This window comes from Pteropus medius, unplaced genomic scaffold (assembly GCF_902729225.1).
Source record: "Pteropus medius unplaced genomic scaffold, Ma_sr-lr_union100, whole genome shotgun sequence".
NCBI lineage: Eukaryota > Metazoa > Chordata > Mammalia > Chiroptera > Pteropodidae > Pteropus > Pteropus medius.
Window position 1 is genome coordinate 3,745,445 of NW_024354911.1, and position 17,572 is coordinate 3,763,016.

The following is a 17,572-nucleotide window of genomic DNA, read 5'->3' on the forward strand; positions in this document are numbered from 1 at the left end:
AGTCAAATTATTTAGACAGATTTGAAATACTGTGCCTATAACCGCAGTATTAATTTGTCTTGCTCAGTCTTCTTTTTTGAGATACGTGATGTAAGAGAGAGAGAAAGAGAAAGAGGAAAGAGAAATGCTCTTGTGTCCTTGGCTGTCATTTCCTCTTTGTTATGAGGCATGAAGGAAAGAATAGTAGTGTGATCCACCCTCAGTGAATTAGTAGTAGAGAGGGGCTTGAAAGTTAACAGCTGTTTTAAAAAAAAAAAAAAAGTAAAAGGTAATAAAAGCAGGCTAGATTTAAGGCCTGGCCTTGGCAGTAGTCAGCTGTGAGAGTGGAGAAGTTAGTCTTATTGCCTGTTCAGTAATTGCTCTGGAGGTCAAAGAATTTCTGCTATAAAAAATCACTGATAGTCTCTCTTCTATGGAGCGAAGCTAGCTCTTTTTCTTCCTTAGGGCGTATGTAAAAGCAGTTTTCTTAGGATTGGACTCAATTTGCTCTTCTGTGTTCCCTTTGTGTTCTCACCCTCTGCTACACGTTTATATACATTCAATTTTTCCTGCCAGGGAGCTCCTCCTCTCTGAGGCTGCCAGTCCCAGCTGTCATCTTTGCCTCCCATCTCCCATCCCCGGTTACACAATTTTACATTATGCTTTTCCCTATACTCTTCCTGCCATTCTCCTCCACCCCACACCCCTCACCTCTAGTCCCTCCCTCCACCAAAGCAAGTGGCCACCATTCATTTTCTCCTTATCATTGTTGAACTGAATGCACTGATATTAGTACTTTCTCAAACCTCTTTGAGATCTGAGACCAGTTATGTGTTGCAGTGGGTGGAGATGATGGTAGGAAAGGTATGGGAAGTTATTTTTCTGATATTTAGGCTTTTTCTAAGATATTAGATGATCTTTGACTTGGGAGATCAAACAGATGCTTCTGCTGGCCTCCCACCTTTAAGCAGTTGTGTACTCTCATTTTGAGGGCACATATTTGTTTGAAAACCCTTGGTAATGAAAGGCAGGGCAGTGAGTCAGGCTCTGAACTGCCTGCCTCCTGCTGTTGCCATTGCTAGCTGGTTCTCTTCTGAATTGGAGCTAATTCTGGATAGATAATGAGGTGTAGATGGTTGCTAATAACTTTCCCTTGCTAGTTGTGATTTCACAGTACCGGCATACATCATTTTATTGCACTTCACACTTTTTTTTTTACAAATTGAAGGTAAGACTCCACCAGCAAAAAGATTATGACTTGCTTTATTTGTGATACTTTGCTGTAGTGGTCTGGAACCGAACTCAACATATCTCTAAGGTATGCCTGTACTGTGCAGAGAGCGTCCTTCACCCGCCTCCCTTTTACCTATTGCTAGGAGAAATAGATGTTTTCATGATTTCTGTTGAGTGTTGTTATCAAGGGATCCTCCACTTGGTATGTTTAGAGGCAGTATGGTTTATTGGAAAAAACCACAGAGTAAGAGCTGAAGACCTGTGTTATCCCAGCTCCACTCAGAATTAGCTGCCCAAGTGATCTTGTACAAGTCATGAATCTGTCTCTGCACCTGCCCTATGAACTTTGTGAAATTATGTGAATGAAATGAGATGCAATGTGTGTGGAAGCACTTTGTAAAATGTTAAGTTTTATGAAAATTTCGGGTGCTGCCCTATATTAATTTGGAGACTGACTACAACATGAGAGAAATGCATCTAATATCTTTTAAACTCCTTCCTATGAAGTTAACCTTCTCAAGAGCAGGGTGACGGACTCATCAGAAATAGGGGACAGTTTTGCTTGTGAACCATCTTTTGTATTCTCACTTTTCTCCTGCCCTTCAACACACACACACACACACACAATTGAGCCATGAATTCTTTAATCTTGTGCTCCTCCATCTCCATTTTTAAATAGGATTATAATTTTAAGGAGTGATTATAGTGTGCTGCACGTTCCAATGGAGGGGTCCTGGTTTTTCATGGCCATAAATTATTAATTAATTTTAAGTGGTGACAAAAAATGTCTTCAACTTTCAAATAACTATAAAGAACTTTTCCAGCCCAATAAGGCATATTGACTGTAGTTGTGGAAAGTGTTGGGAGACCATGCTTTGGCTTTGAACACACCTGGATTCTAGGACAGACTCTTTTACTATTAGCTTGTGACTATGAGCAAAGTACTCAACTTTTTGGGTCTTAATTTCCACATCTTTAATGGGAGTATAATGGCACCTACCTTATAAGGCTGTTGTGAGACTTAAGTGAGATAAAGTGTCTAGTACATTGTCTAACACATACTTAGAAAATGTTACCTGTTGATAGACGTCTAATAGTAATAATACGTTTGAAAGAGCACAGATACATGTCTGTTGGTATTTTGAGGGATTTTTAATCTCAGTTTTAGGTAAGTTTAAATGTATGTACATCATTTAATTTGCTAATTGAAAGGACTTTCTTGACTTGGTCTCATTTGCCTGTATGCAAGTAGAAAATTCAACTAAATCATCAATCAATATTCCTTCCTCCTCAGAAGTCTTGCCCAAGGCTGGTAGTGTCAGGCTGAGTGACTTGTTCAGTTCTTTGCAGTGAGAATTGTGTTCAGGCCGTTCCTCATCTCCTTTTGAATTGTGTGGTGTTGAGATTTGAGATTATACTGTAATTGGATAAGTTCTGGGTGGTTCTGGGCCTATTTGCAGATATTTCTTTTGCATTAGGGTGCTCAACAGATTGATAAACAGGCTTAAATCAGCCTGCTTTAAAGTGCAATTCAGAAAAAGGGAAAAAATACAAAACAAATCCACTAACAGATATCTAGAGCATAATCAAATACTAATCACAGCATTTGAGAGGACATAAACTCTCCAGGGAATGTGAAAATAAGAGCATTTGTGATTGCCACTTAATGATCAAGAATATGATTGAAACAGAGTAATGACTCTTTACTGCTTTCGAGGTATTTACTGATGATCAGTTTTCTCTGGTGATTGAACCAGTAGTGAAATGAATGAAACCAGCTTCCTTTATTTCTTGTCTGTATTAGTTGGCATTAACTTGACAGGTGAGCAGGTGGCAGTTTGTGACACTAAGACATGATTCCTTGATACCACTTTATCTGAGAATAAGCACAGTTCTTCTTGTAGAGGCTTGGTGTCTCCCTTCTGGCATTCTAAAACTTCCTCTGCATCTGAGAACGACATCTTTTTGGCTTCTTAGGGCTCTTGTAGGTAGTTCCTTACAAGGAACTGACATTGATCTGAAGATGCGGTTTAGAATGGTATTTTCAAGACAGAACATTTAGTCTAAGGCTGTTAATTACTGTATTCCTTCTTTACCAGATTCTGAATGTTTTATGAGTTGAAAAACTAGTGTGAATTTGGAGGTCTTGACTCTACTTGAGTAAGTAAAGTACCTCCCTTAGGGTTCTGCAATCCATGGGGTAGAGTTTATTTCCAAAGGCAAATACTGATATGGATATAAACAGAAAACTGTCCATTAAGCACCCTCCATTTTCAGCTAGCTCTCCTGCATCCTTGGCATCTGGACTGTAGGAAAACTGTTCATTTAATTCATACTTCTCTAATGTTTTCAGTCAGATGTTGGTAGATTCTAGCCCCATGCTGTGATCGCTGCAGAGGGGCTGGCTTGGTCCTGAGAGAAATTGCCCTCTTAGCTACATTCCCTATCTATACCTTAGGACAGTACCGGAATTGGTAGAAATGCTGAGTGTGGACCCTAGGTGGAGTAAGTAGCTCAGAGGAAGTGTGCTTGCATTGTGATTTAGTTTCCTACGGAACCCCTTCCAATTTCTTCAAATAAATCTCTTTTTTTGGGTGGGTGGGGGGGGTCCTTTTTTTTTTTTTTACTCTTTCTGCCATTGCCACTTGGTCTCAAGGAAATATGACCGCAAACAAATATTGTGCCAATGAAAGTAGACATCAACTTTAGTTCCTGGGCAGTGCCTGGCAACATTGTTGAGGCCTAGCCTTCACTGTAGAGTTTAATTTAATTCATCACTATACATTTTTCATTTTTTTATTTTTTATTTTTTATTTTTTTTTTGAGCTGGCCCTTAGGAGCCAGGCAACTAAACTATGTATAGAGAGCCTGTCAAGCACAATGGTTATTTTTAAGACTGACTTTTCAGGAGACTTTTCTAGATGAATGCACTTACGGGATTATGGAGGGCATAGTCCCCCCATTCACTGGTAATGAGTTGGGTTGCTGTTATTGTTGGTTCCACTCCTTAGCTGACCCCCGTAGTAATTCTCACTCTGAAGTAAACTGTCTTGTTCTCCTTTGCCTGAAGGTCTGCATTCAGATGGAGGCTATCTAATCACAGATAACTGGGTTGGTTGTTTGCCGTAGGCCCAGGGAAGAACAGAATGTGGGCCTGCATGAGAGAGAAATTTGCTATCCTTTCAGTTGAAATTTGAACTCTGACTCCCTAGAGAATGTGTCAATAGGTCAGTTAATACTTCTTGTTGAGGCCCATAAAAGATGCTGTATCTCTAACAAAGTGTTCATCCAAAAGAGAGATCCCGACTAAGAATATAAACCTACTGCCACTTCTGGTTATCTTTCATCACTTGTCTGAGTTTGACAAGGTAATAATTTGTGCTCTAAGGCAAGAGACTCTTCCCTGAGACCTGAGGCTTTCTCCTTTCTACCAGCTGGGCCCATTGCTAAAACGCTTTCTAGTGGGCTTGCTTCTGCCTGGCCAGCACCTGGGCTGCCCCAGCTTATAAGTAGCCTGCCTTTGCTTCATAAGCTTCCCAGGGTGGTTCTTCTTCTAAAAGCTTGTATGAAATGCTATTTACTGTCTCTTTATAGTTTAAAAATGAATCCTTTTTGTTCTTTGCAACTCATTTGCTTTTTTCTTTTCTTTCCTTTAAATTACTATTAACACCTGTTGATTCTTTTTTTTTTTTCTGATTGGCCTGTCACTGCATTCCTGCTCCCCCTCCCTCTAGCTGGGTTTGTCAAGTCGCCCATGTCAGAAACTAAGCTCACTGGGGACGCCTTTGAGCTGTACTGTGACGTGGTCGGGAGCCCCACGCCAGAGATCCAGTGGTGGTACGCAGAAGTCAACCGAGCAGAGTCTTTCAGACAGCTGTGGGACGGTGCTCGGAAGCGCCGTGTCACCGTAAACACCGCCTACGGGTCAAACGGCGTGAGTGTGCTGAGAATAACCCGGCTCACCTTGGAGGACTCTGGGACTTACGAGTGCAGGGCCAGCAACGACCCCAAGAGGAATGACTTGAGGCAAAACCCCTCCATAACATGGATTCGAGCCCAGGCCACCATAAGCGTCCTTCAGAGTGAGTCCAGCACCCTACAGTAGTAGTACTGTAGTCATTAGAGGTGGCCCAATGACCTTTCCCCTCCGATTCCTTCCCTCTTCCCCAGTTTGATCACTCACCCTACCCCCTGTCTTCGTTTTTTCAAACCCACGACCCTACTGGTTGTAGTGTATGAAAACATCTGTGGCAACTTTTTTTTTTCTTCTTTGCCGTCCTCTCTACCTCCTTTATTCCTCAACCCTTCTCTGTGTCTTTCTCCTCAGGAACAAAGAACTTGGGGAAAACCGTGACTGTCCAAAATCATCTGCATTGGGAAGAGGTGGGGAGGGAGTACTGGGGAGGCTAAAAAACAAACAGACAAACAAACAAAAACACTTAAAACTTACAAAACCAGGCAGTCAAACCAGGGTAGTGTTGAATTGTTTCTTTCCCTCCCCTTTAATTTTGTAGTAGGTTTCCTGCTATCCTTTTGCTGATTTATTCTCTGGTGCCTTTCTATTTTTGTTTCTCTCCCCAGTCTAACTACTTTTTATTTCTTCTGTTCGTTTGCTTGAAGCTCTCTGAGTAACTGCCTTCACTTCTATGGTTTTAAGTTTGTGTCTGCCCAGCCTCTTCCCTCACTGTGACTTGATGTCATCCTGTTCTGTGCTGGGAGTGTTGCCATGGGTGCGATGTGGTGGTGTGTTTGGTTGTTGGGTGGCATGTAAGCTTGGATATTTCCATAGTTCCAGCTCTTTTTCTTTTCTAAAACAGTGGCATGTACTTCTCTGATAACAGCCCTCCACTGCAGCAGTATGCCCTTCACTGGTCCTTCCCATCCAGTCTCCTGTTCTCTTAAAAGCAGCAGCCTGAGATTTCCTCCATAGGTCTTGCTATGGAGCCAGGTGACCCTAAGGCACAAAGTATTTTTTTAAAATCCCATCATGCTGTTTCAAAATCAGAGTTGCATCTGATTCCTGTTCACAAACAGTTTGACTCTGATGACTGATTGTTGGCACTGTGCTCCTCATCTCAGAGGCTGATTACTTCCAAAAAATAGTTTGGAAGCCGTTCACATTAGCCTTTTCTTGTGTCTTGAAAAAAAACAAGAAACTAGATTCCAACCCCGTTCTTCTGAGTGGTGATGGTGAGCTGAGTGGCTGGCTCAGAATCCTCCCCTTCCTCTCTTATAGCAGGTACAAGTAAGACATCAGACACACGAGCTTTTGTAGCCACTTCTGTTTCTGGAAAGTGTCTTTCTAGTTGTATGGTGGGAAGGAGAGGGAGGGAGAAGCCACTGATGCTCCTAGCCAAGAAGAGTTCTAGCTCCACATCTGACCTGATTATAACTGAGGGAGGATTCTCTGTTTAATTGAAAGATCCTCTGGGTATTTTACCTTCTCTTCAAAGACTAAGAGACCTCTAGCCAGTTCTGGCTTACAGAACTGATTGGTTTAGAGAGAGAGTAAGTAAAATACATTTATGAGGAATTTGGTAATAACACAGTAGGTAATATGACTTGGGCCCTGAATCTATAATCTTATATGGAAAATAGCAAATTTGGTGTCCATTCTTTATAGTAATTCAGAAGATGCCTATGAAGAAAAGAGGCCTTAAGGAGAGAGAGGAGAGGCTGCTGCAGTTGGCACTGTTGAATCAGAGAACCTGCTTCTGGAAAGGGGAAAAGAAAACCTTGTCTTTGTGAAAATGGGGAACATTAACCCAGTGATTTTTCTTTTATTTAACAGTTTTTTCCCTTGCACGCCTCCTTCTCCTGCCCCTTTGCTCCTTTCCTTATAAAAGTAGAATTACCCAAATGGCCACAAAGATCCGCAGAAGTTTGTAGGGTATGGACTGGGCCGGGCATTTGATATTTGTACTTCTAGGAGCCTGACTCAAGTAAACTCACAGTTGAAAGATCATGCCTTGGGAATAGAAGATGAAACTTTGGGGCACCTGCCTACCAATCCTGAGAAAATATAGAATTCCTCCAGTTTATTTGGAAGTAAGCTTCCTAAATTGGTGTCTATATGTGGTTTAATGAAACCTTGGCTAGTTCAGTCCCTCCCCGGACTTCTCTCAGTCAGTTAACCCTAGTTAACTGTTTTTAGAAAGCCAGACTTCTTCTTCTTCTTCTTCTTCATAGTCTTCTTTTTTTTTTTTAACACCCTGAATTCCATTCTAATTAGATTGTTTTATTATCCCAGTATCCCCAAGGATATTTGCCTCCAGGGGGAGGTTGAAGTCTAAGAATGACCTCCCGACAGTACTTTTCCACAAAGCTCCTTAAGTAATGTAAGGCAGGAAATGTGCCCAGTTTTGGGGGGTCTGGCCATAGCATATTCTCCTACATATGAATGATGGCTGATGTAAAGGTCTCCTACCCATTACTTCTAAATAGTAGTCTGTGGCAGGTAAAAAATTATGAGCTTCTCCTAAATGTTCATCTCTCTTGGACTTTTATGGTCATCGCTCAGTCACAGAAATAAAAGCCCCACCTTTATCCTGGTGCAGAATGCAGAGTGACACTGTTGCCAAGGAGGTTGGTCCAGCACTGGTTTCCAATATACATCAGTCACGGGAAGGTTGTTACCTCACCTCACTACTGTCCTGTGATACAGAATCATACATACACCTATTTAAATTATCCACATGCTCCCAGCTGACTCTGTCTAGGATCTTTAACACTTATGGGGAAAAGTGCTTTCTTTTGTCTTCCAAGAATTCTTGGCAGACATTCTACCAGGTTGCTTTCATCAACTTCTTAATCTCCCTGAGCTGCAGTGGTCATTTGCATCACCACAGGTAAGAGTAGCATTTATTTTGGCCTCCTTGTATTTAAACATCTGGAAGCTCTTGGCCTCATTCTCAGAGTTTGCCCTTTCTCAGTGAAGTCTGAGAAGATCCAGGAGAGTCCCAAGTGGGACAGAAAATGAATTTGGATAATAAAAATTCAGTAAAAACCTAAAAGTGTGTTTGGGTTTTAATGTTGCCTTTATATTTTTTAATTTCCATGGAGTACTGGTTCTCTCTTTTGTTTTTGCTTAGTTTTGATTTTTCTTGAAACTGTGATGCTTTCTGCTGATGGTGTGTGTGCGCCTTCCATTGCAGGGTTTGCAGCCGTTCTGTTCGACTTTAAGGCCCAGGGATTTGGCTTCTGTCCAGTGTGTTTTGGAAACCATGGGACACCACTGCGCTAACGTGTTTACATGCATCTGCTTCTGTCTTAGTGGCTGCTATGCCTCCATTATCTGTACATAGAGACCCTGTTTGATGTTATCAATAAGGTCCAGTGCTGAATGGAAGATAACCACTATCTTTTTGCCAGAATTGGAAAATAACGAGAACCAATTTAATTGAGCAAACTTAAGGATTTGCTTTATTCATCAAATGTTTCTTTGATGATATGAGCTGTACAATCAGAAATGTTACATTGATTAGAAGGTCCTTGGGCATTATGTTTTGTGTCCCATGACTTCTCCATCTTATCCTTCTCCCTACACAATGAGCACAGCTTAGTTCCAGTGGAGGGAGAGTTCTGTTCTCAAGAGATAAGAGTCAGCATTACACTGCATAAAATGGTGTCAGTGAGCTGCTACACAGTTGTAGACAGAAGGTAGCCAGGTGCAGGGAAATGGGAAGTCAGTCAAGGATTTCTGAGAAAGAATTGGAAAAAAAATAAAAGAGCAAATACCTCTAATTGTGCATGGGAAAAGATGGCTTCACCCCAAAATGTTTGACCAAAAGTAGAAAAAGAACTAAACCTGGGAAAGGATCAAAGATAAATAATAACCACAAAAATAGCAACAACAAAAGACACAAACAGAAATATCTTGACTTTAATATAATGATGGAATTCAGAGTGCTTTAAGGATGAACCTTCCAGGAATGATACAAGTGTGCCTTAAAAAAATTTCTCATTCTGTTATAATATTTCACTTAGGTTATTTTTGTAGATGCTCAAGTAGTGATTGCAGGTTATCTTAGCCCAGAATAGAACCAGAAGATTAAAGTATATAATTTGCCCGAGGGTGGAAGGTGTGTGGAGTGTTTTTGGGTTGGGTGGGCAGGGGTAAAGAATTCAGCCAGATGTGTTTTCTAGGCCCAGCTTTGCCATTAATAATAATTATGGCCTTGCAGAAATCATTTTACCTTTCTAGCTCTTAAAGAGTGGGATTCCATGAACTCTAAGGGCCTTTCAGCTCTAAAATTCTAGGAGCCCATAATACCAACATATATTGAATCTAGTTATAATTATTATAACACATCTAGTTATCTCAAAATGGAATGTGTGTTTTACAGTGCCATCCTGAAAAAAATTTTGTTTTGGGAATAATTATGGGCTGGAGAGAACTGATCGTTCCTTAAGAATTTTACTTAGACAAAATTTGGAAAATGCAATAGACTTCCAACAGGAAATTTGCTTTTAGGATGTACACTGTCTTTTTCTGCATAACTAATGGCCATGACTAGTTTGCCATAGGTTTATCAGATTTAAATGTGGGAAAACGCACGCATGTATTATCTAATTATTGTTATTGTTGTTCCAAGGCCTAGTGACTCCATAGGGAGTTTATTCTATAAATGATATTGTCTTTGTCTTCAAAACTGCAAGGTGGAGCCTGGTTTTCTATTTGAAGCCGAATTAGTTGGCGATTCTCATAAAACGGTGGTATTCAAAAGTGTTAGTGGATTGTTGCCAGTACAAACACCTTTAATACTCCCATTCTTTTCACGTCTAGGCCAACTGGTCTTCAGGCTGTTGTCTGCGCTAGTGGTCATTTGCTTATAATCATTGTTTTTCCTTTCTTGACTTCCTTCAAAGTGATAAAGTGAAATTCCTTATGTGGTCCTGTCTGCCCTCCCTCTTCTTCTAGTCTCCCCATCCTGCCCCATCCAACTTTCAGGCCAGGGCTGCAGAGAATGGAAAGCTATGGCTCCCTATCATTGTGCACTCTTATTACAGAGCCAAGAATTGTCACCAGTGAAGAGGTCATTATTCGGGACAGCCCTGCTCTCCCCGTCACCCTGCAGTGTAACCTCACCTCCAACTCTCACACCCTTACATACAGCTACTGGACAAAGAATGGGGTAGAACTGACTGCCACTCGTAAGAATGCCAGCAACATGGAATACAGGTGAGAGGGGCTAGCAACTTCTGGGAAGATGGGAGGGAGTATGGTTGAGCTTCCTTGACATTCATAATCTATAATTATGCTATGTGAGAGAGACATGAGATATAAATGGTCCTCTGGAGAATATAATCCAGTTTATCTGGGGTGAGGCCCAGGAACCTATAAAAGATTCCCAAATGATTCTAATGAGCAGCCAGGTTTGCAAGCCATAGATGATCTCCTCACTCTATCATAACAAAGAAGCTAAGGGCATAGAGAGTGATTTGCTCAGGGTAACAATGCTAGTCTATAGAAAAGACAACTAGAATGCAGGTCTCTTGACAGTCTAGAATTTGAGAAATTAGATTGCAATTTGCTTTAGGACTCTTAGAGCAAGATCATCCTGTGATCTTTGGGTAGATTTCCTAGTGAATTACCTTTTAGGAGTGTTTAACCATAACCTGATCAAGACCAGTGGATACAGGGCATTTAATGACCTGGAATAAGGTTAGTAGCCTGGAAATATCCTTTGATGAAAGGGGTATATTTGCTGGCTGAAGTTACCTGGTACCCAAAGGGTTTGGTGCTCTTTTGGAATACCTAGTAACACATAGCACCTCACCTTTCAGAATAGTTTGTTTCTGGTTGAAAACTGATCTGGAAAAGGATCAGCTAATCCTGCTTGGCAGCATGATCCAGTGCAAAGAAGGAATGCACTGAAGTGAGATCAGGAAAACCTGTATACCCAGTAGTGGGAAGAGCATTTTGCAGTAGTTTGCAGAATTGAGATCTTTTTATATGCTTATTTAATCCACATTAATTTGTGGATCCTCCTCCTTTTTTTGGATAAGGAAACTAAGACTCAAATAACTCTTGACTGCTTTCAGATACTGTATCTAATAAGTTTCAGAACCAAGATTAGTTCTAGGTCTTCTGACTTTCTGGGATCTAGGTCATTGTTTTTTTCCTGCCTGATAGGTCTGTCCCATACCTGTTAGTGGCAAGTTAGTTAATCTATCTCCACTGTAGTTTCCTCTGATAAAAATTTAGAACTATAGTCTCAGCTGTATCTTTATAGTTTGGAAAAGGTTAATGGAATAGAGATGTTGGGTGGAATAAAAGGTGTTATTTCAAGATGTGTCCATTGGTTATATGTGTGTGTGTGTGTGTGTGTGTTTTTTTTTTTACAGTAGCTCTTTGAAGGTATCAGCCATCCAATCATGTTTCTCTTGGGTCTTGTACTGTGTCACCCACAAAGCTTTGAATTGTAACTTTATAAAGTTTGACCTTGAGTTTTTAAAATGCCTCTTCTTTTTTTTCTCAGCTCATTTAAAGCTTTCCAGGAGTATTCTACATGACAGAGTTTTTCAGGGAATCTGTGTTCTCCCACATTTTGTGGAATAATAACTGATGAGTCCTTTGGGACACCTGATAGGTCAGCCATGGAGCCAGCCTCAGACCCTGCTTCTGTGTAGCCTGTAGTGGACATTTCCCATTTGCTTCAGTTGCTTCCCGATTAATAGTCGAAGGGAATGTTGTAGAAAGATTCTGGCCCATAGGTGTGGCCTCATTTTCCCAAGTCTTCTTAGGAAACTTAGAGTCAGTCTAAGCCCTGAAGATAGAACTTCTGCTCCTCCTCTAAATTCTGGAACATTTACTAAGAGCAGCTGACTTGTGACTGTTTTTCTACTGTGAGCATATTGATTAAGAAGAGGCACTTGTGTCAAATTGAGAAGACTCTTGACTATGAGCATATTATGCTGCCATGGATATGCTGAGACAGTCCTGGGGATGGGCAGTGTCTCTCTTTATCCATAGTCTCTTGACCCATGCTTCTTTTTGGAATGAACAGTAAGATGGGTAAATGCGTTGGGCCAGTCAGTGGTCATGGTTAGGAATTTCTCTCAGACGTTTGCTAATACAGTGGAGATGTACATAAGTATCATTTTAACCACTGAGCAAAAGAGCAGGACCTGTATACTGTTTATCCTCTCATCTGTAGAGGCTATTGTTTCTCTGTGTTCTGCAATTACACACCAGCCTTTCTGCACATGTTTGGGGGTGTATATAGGACATACTATACTGAGCTGGTGTGAAATTGGTCTGCAGGGGCAAAAAAAGCTTGTTTGGGATCACTCTATGTGATTGAGAGGAAGAGCTGTTCTGGCCATCATATATACTACTTACATTCATTCCTGTCACTCTGCTTAACTTGGTCTGGATTTGTGCACAGCTGTTCACTCTGAGTTTGCATTCATTTATTTGTTTATTTATACCCCTACTCTATTCAAGGTACCAGGTTATGTGCTGAATATATTATGCACCAAATAAGCAGTGCCTATCCACATAGAACTTAGTCTGTTGGGAAAACGGACATTCATCAAGCAGCCACATAAATATATAATTACGTGTTGTGATAAGTGCTGTGAAGAATTACAGTGTAATATGAGAGAGAATGTCAGGGAGGGGGATGTCACTTAAATTGGGGGTGGGAGGAAAATGACATGTAAGTTAAGGCTGATGGAAAAGGAGTTTAGGTAGGCTGAGACTGATAAGAAGAGCATTCTATATAAGGGAACCTCTTGTGTCGAGGTTTTGAGGTAGGAATAAGGTTGGCACATTGAAAAACTGAAAAGAGATCAACAGGGCTAGAAAGTGGCTGAGATGAGGCCAGGGAGGTAGGCAGGGCCAGATCATGCAGGGCCCTGGAGTTTTAGCTGCCCCTAAAATCCAAAATCCTTAAAAGTTGATGCTCTGATGGCAGATTTTTTTTTTTTTTAACTGTTCTTGAGTCCTGTTAATAGAATTACTAAAAGGCATGCTACTGAAATACAGGGTAGGAAGAACAAGCCTACCAAAACAAGGTCTTTAGGGAAGCACAGGCAAAGAATTGCTTCTTTTCCTGCTCTTTATTATTTGACTGGAACCCACGGATGAGCAAGAAGTTTTTGTGATGGCTCCGTCCTCTTTATCTGAATATAGATTATAGTACTTCGTACAGCCCTCTAGTTTGATTACTTGTTTTGTAGTTTATTTCTCCCAATAGACCGGAGCACCTTAAGGTTGGGTACCATATATCATTCTTTTGTATTCATGGCACCCAGTAAGGAGTAAAACATTAATGTTTTGGGATATACAAGGGGAAGGTTTTTCCTTTTAGTTAGGAGGAGAAGTGAATTGCATTCAGGGGCACGATTTGGAGAGTAGGGTCCGTAGTAGCCCCTTGGATTCTCCTTCTGTTGTGTATTTTGACTGTTCCCAGCTTCCTCACTTGATTTTTCTTCTCATCTCTGCAGGATCAATAAGCCGAGAGCTGAGGATTCAGGCGAATACCACTGTGTATATCACTTTGTCAGTGCTCCTAAAGCAAATGCCACCATTGAAGTGAAAGGTACAACCCAACAGAGGCTTTGGTGTGAGCTTCTCACTCTTCTTCTGATGCGCTACCTTTGTCTGGACTCCCAGTCATCAAGCTCTTTTTGTTTCCATTATGGGAGGCAATATAACGTTCTAGTTAGGACCCAGGCTCAGGAGCTCAGCTGTCTTGAGATTAAATCCACACCCCATCATCTACTTGCTTTGTGACTGTGGCAAATTATTAACTTGTCTGTACTTCTATTTCCTCATTTGTAAAGCCTAACCTACCTCATAGGTTTGTTAGGAGGATTAAATAAGTTAATTTAGTAGGTTGAACTATATGAAATTGCTGATTTCATGTGTTAAAAATGTATGAATTTTGTCAGCTTCATATGGTTCAGCCTCATGTAAAGCTCTTGAGATTAGTGCCTTCTGAGAATTTTTACATAGGTCTCTCCAGTGGTCCAGCAGGATTTGGTGGTAGAGTGTGCAGGGTAAACAAACTTTCTGGATAATTCATTAGAATTTTAATAGCAACTCTGGGTGCATGGCTTCTTAAAGATGAGGCTGTAGCTGAAAACTACAAGAAATACCAATAGAATTATAAGAGTTGGAGCTACTTACTAAGTACATCGTTAATCTTAGCTTTCCTGTATTATTTCAAAGAAGCAACTGAGACTCAGAAAAATGAAACCATTAGTTCTGTGTCACACAGTGAGTTTGGGGCAGTGCTAGCATAGAACTCAGGTCCTGACTCCCAGTCTCATGATTTTCCATTTTATAAAATGACCATGGGGAGATGGGGCTACTGTTTGAGATTAGACTGAAGAGATGAGAGATTTTTTCCCAAGGTTTTTTTTTTCTCCCCCAATTTAGGAAAGATGCAGTCTTATTCCTTAGATCCATAGGGTGGTCCCTAGGAGCTGGAAGGATAAATTTAGTAAATAGGAAGGGCCCGTATAATAAGTATTCAGATGTTCCTTAAAATATTTGGAAGACTAAAAATTCAGATTCAAGAAAGGCTTAGATACAAAGTTTCTATTATATGTTATTATTAAATGAAGTAGTGTCTTGGTGACACAGCCCTAATTAGTGAGTTGACAAAAGGGTGGCCAGTACCTCCTCTGCTGCTAGATTGAGTTCTAAATGCCTGAAGGGGTTGAGTCACAGTTACATGGTTACAGTCCACATAGGCCAAAGAACCTGGGATTTGATTAATTCAGTGGCTTTTCTTGGAGAGATCTGGGTTTATCTCTGTTTTTGAAGAATGCCACATTTGTTCAACATGAGGATGAAGATGTGAGAAAACATTTTCTCTCAGTCAGCCAAAGGCTTTTCCCCACTGGGATGAGCTGAGCTATGTGGAGAGACTCTTCCATGTAAGACCTGAAGTCCTACATTACAGGTTGAGCCTTTGGCACAAAGTCCAAATGCACAGGGGACTGGGTAGGCCAGAGAAGGTAAGTAGCGTTCAAGTTAATAATAGTCCTCTCTAAGCCTAAAGGATAATTACATACAATTGCAAGTCCTAACTAACTGTACTCGTATTGATTTGGCATTAATGATTTATTTCTGAGCAGTACTGTCAGGAGTAGAAACAGATGTTGTTTTTTCCATTGGTTTGGCTCCTTGAAAAGGTGGGGTTCATTGGCCCTAGAGGCATCATTCCTCACATTCTATTTAGCAGATATGAAGCAGCAGTCTGGAGGGACAGAGAAGAGGAGGCTACAGGCAAGAGTGTTTTCAGAGGAAGTTACAACTTACATTGTGTTTTACCATAGTGAAGGTGTGTACTGTGCAGAGTTGCATTTTTACTGTACAACAGCCCTGTGAGGAAGATTGGGCAGGTGGTGATATCCTGGTTGTAAAGAAGTAGACCATAAGAGAATTCTATTTTATACAATTCTAAAACATAGTTTGTGACTCGCTTAGAGATGTTAGTCTCTCAAAAAAATTCATAAGGAATTCTAGTCTTGCTCTCATCCCTCTCTCCTCTAACATCTGGACAGAACAACAGCTGTACACTTAATGCCTTTCAGGTTATAGATAGTTTAGTCTGGTAAAGACTGAACATTTGGCTTTTTCTGTGTAAATTTAAAAAGGTTTGCTATAAGCCCAAGATCATATTCTAAGTTAGCTCTCGATTGTGGTGGGGGTACAAAACTGCCTTGAATTTAGAGTGCGGTGTATGTGTGTGTTATTCTCAAGGCATTTTTATATAAACTTCTTATTTCCACAGTGCCTCTAGAGTGGGATAAGAGAGTTTTCTTTTTATAGCTAATAGTGATTTGAAAAATCTGCTGAGTAATAGATGAGAGATGGTTGTACTTGAGAACAGAGAAATTCAGGGGATTCAGGGTACATAAGTGACCTCTGCTGAAATGAAAGGAGTTCCTGAGAATCTTCATTTGTGTTTTACCTAAATGGACAGTTCGGGGCAATATATATATTTTTAGCACCTATTCTATGCCCAGCCCTTTTCTTCCCCATCCGGCTTTTCCTCCAATTCAGAACTTCCCTAGGGTGTTGTTTGGGCTTAGCACTGTGGGGAGCAAAGGACTTGGAGTATCCAGGGACTAGGCAGCATATGTCACATTACCAAATCTTGAGTTACTTGTATTCCAAAAAAAGAAGGCTAAAAGAGTCAGAGGGAGGAATGTGTGTCTGGGAATAGACAAGAAATGGTAGTGCTTTTCCACCTTCGTCTGTAGATCCCTGTCAAAGATTTCTGAGGATGGTAGTACCTGCATATAGTGAAGAAGACCTTGCATCTAAAGTAGATTTTTTTTTGTTTTTTGTTTTTCTTGTTTTAAAGGACAAGGATGAGGCATAGTGTAAACAGGAAGATACTGTTACTGTTTAGGATTACATTTCTTGGTTATTTGGCAGGTGACCTGAGCAAATGCTGAGGGTAGAAGATGGAGCAGGGCTGGCCAAAGGAGAAGGACAGCAATGACTGGACTTTAGTGGGACCTCTGCCCCATAGCCCAGCCTCTCTAAGGATCCACTTAGATAACTCTGAGGACACATCACTTTCCCCAACTTTTTGGTTCTTCAGAGCCCCTGTCTTCCAGAGACTCCATACCTTATTATAGAGCATTTGTGAATGAATAGGTGTTCGATTTCCTAACCCCGTAATTCTTTAACCTTTCTAACTCTTACTCCCTCCCTCTTCCCCTTTCTTCCTTTTCTAAAATTAAAAAAAAAAAAAAAAATAGTGCTCATAAAAGAGCAAGTAAAATTTTTCTATGTAATTTACAAAGGTAGAAAGAAAAATCCTTGTCATGACTCCTGAACCCTATCCTCATCCCTCAACTATTTTGACTATTCTAAGAAACGAGGTTTAGTTTTATTGCTGTTTTTAGAAAAGGATTTTGGTGGTCATCAAACCTTCTGCAGCACCCAGGCCAGTGCCTCTTCTGAAAAGGTACAACCCGGCCCTAGGAAAGTTTGGGTCTCTCATCTTATTAGGCCCGTCATTCTCTCTTCCTACTCATTGGGCATTTCAAATGACAGTCAGTCTTTTGGTGGCTGCAAGAGCCAGGATCAAGTTTGCTTTTCTCCTCCCTACTTCTTAGCTTTCTATTTGAATATTATGACTAAATGTTAGGATTTCTACAAGTGACCTTGCCCCATTTCCCCGTTTCCTACTCTGTTGCATAGCCTTACAAGTGATATGTTAAAGTTCAAACTGGTTGAGATGGCCTGTATGGTGAGATGACAGATAACATTAAGAGAACAATACACATCTCACATTTGTACAGCACTTTGAGCGTGTAGAGCATTGTCATGGTTATTTATTCGTTTGATAGGATAGGCAGCTAGTTTGACAGGTGAGGATGCTTA

The 17,572-nt window shown here is 40.7% G+C and overlaps 1 protein-coding gene across 2 annotated transcripts in view; it reads left to right on the top strand.

Annotated features, from left to right (window-relative positions):
* Positions 1–17,572, top strand: part of NPTN (neuroplastin) — a 62,674-nt gene that overhangs the window by 26,076 nt on the left and 19,026 nt on the right. The window contains exons 2-4 of one of the 2 annotated variants that reach the window (XM_039856640.1): positions 4,947–5,294; positions 10,222–10,393; positions 13,666–13,760. In XM_039856640.1, the coding sequence (XP_039712574.1) occupies positions 4,947–5,294; positions 10,222–10,393; positions 13,666–13,760 (615 nt within the window). The remainder of the gene's footprint in view (positions 1–4,946; positions 5,295–10,221; positions 10,394–13,665; positions 13,761–17,572) is intronic. The other variant, XM_039856642.1, reaches the window with a different exon arrangement.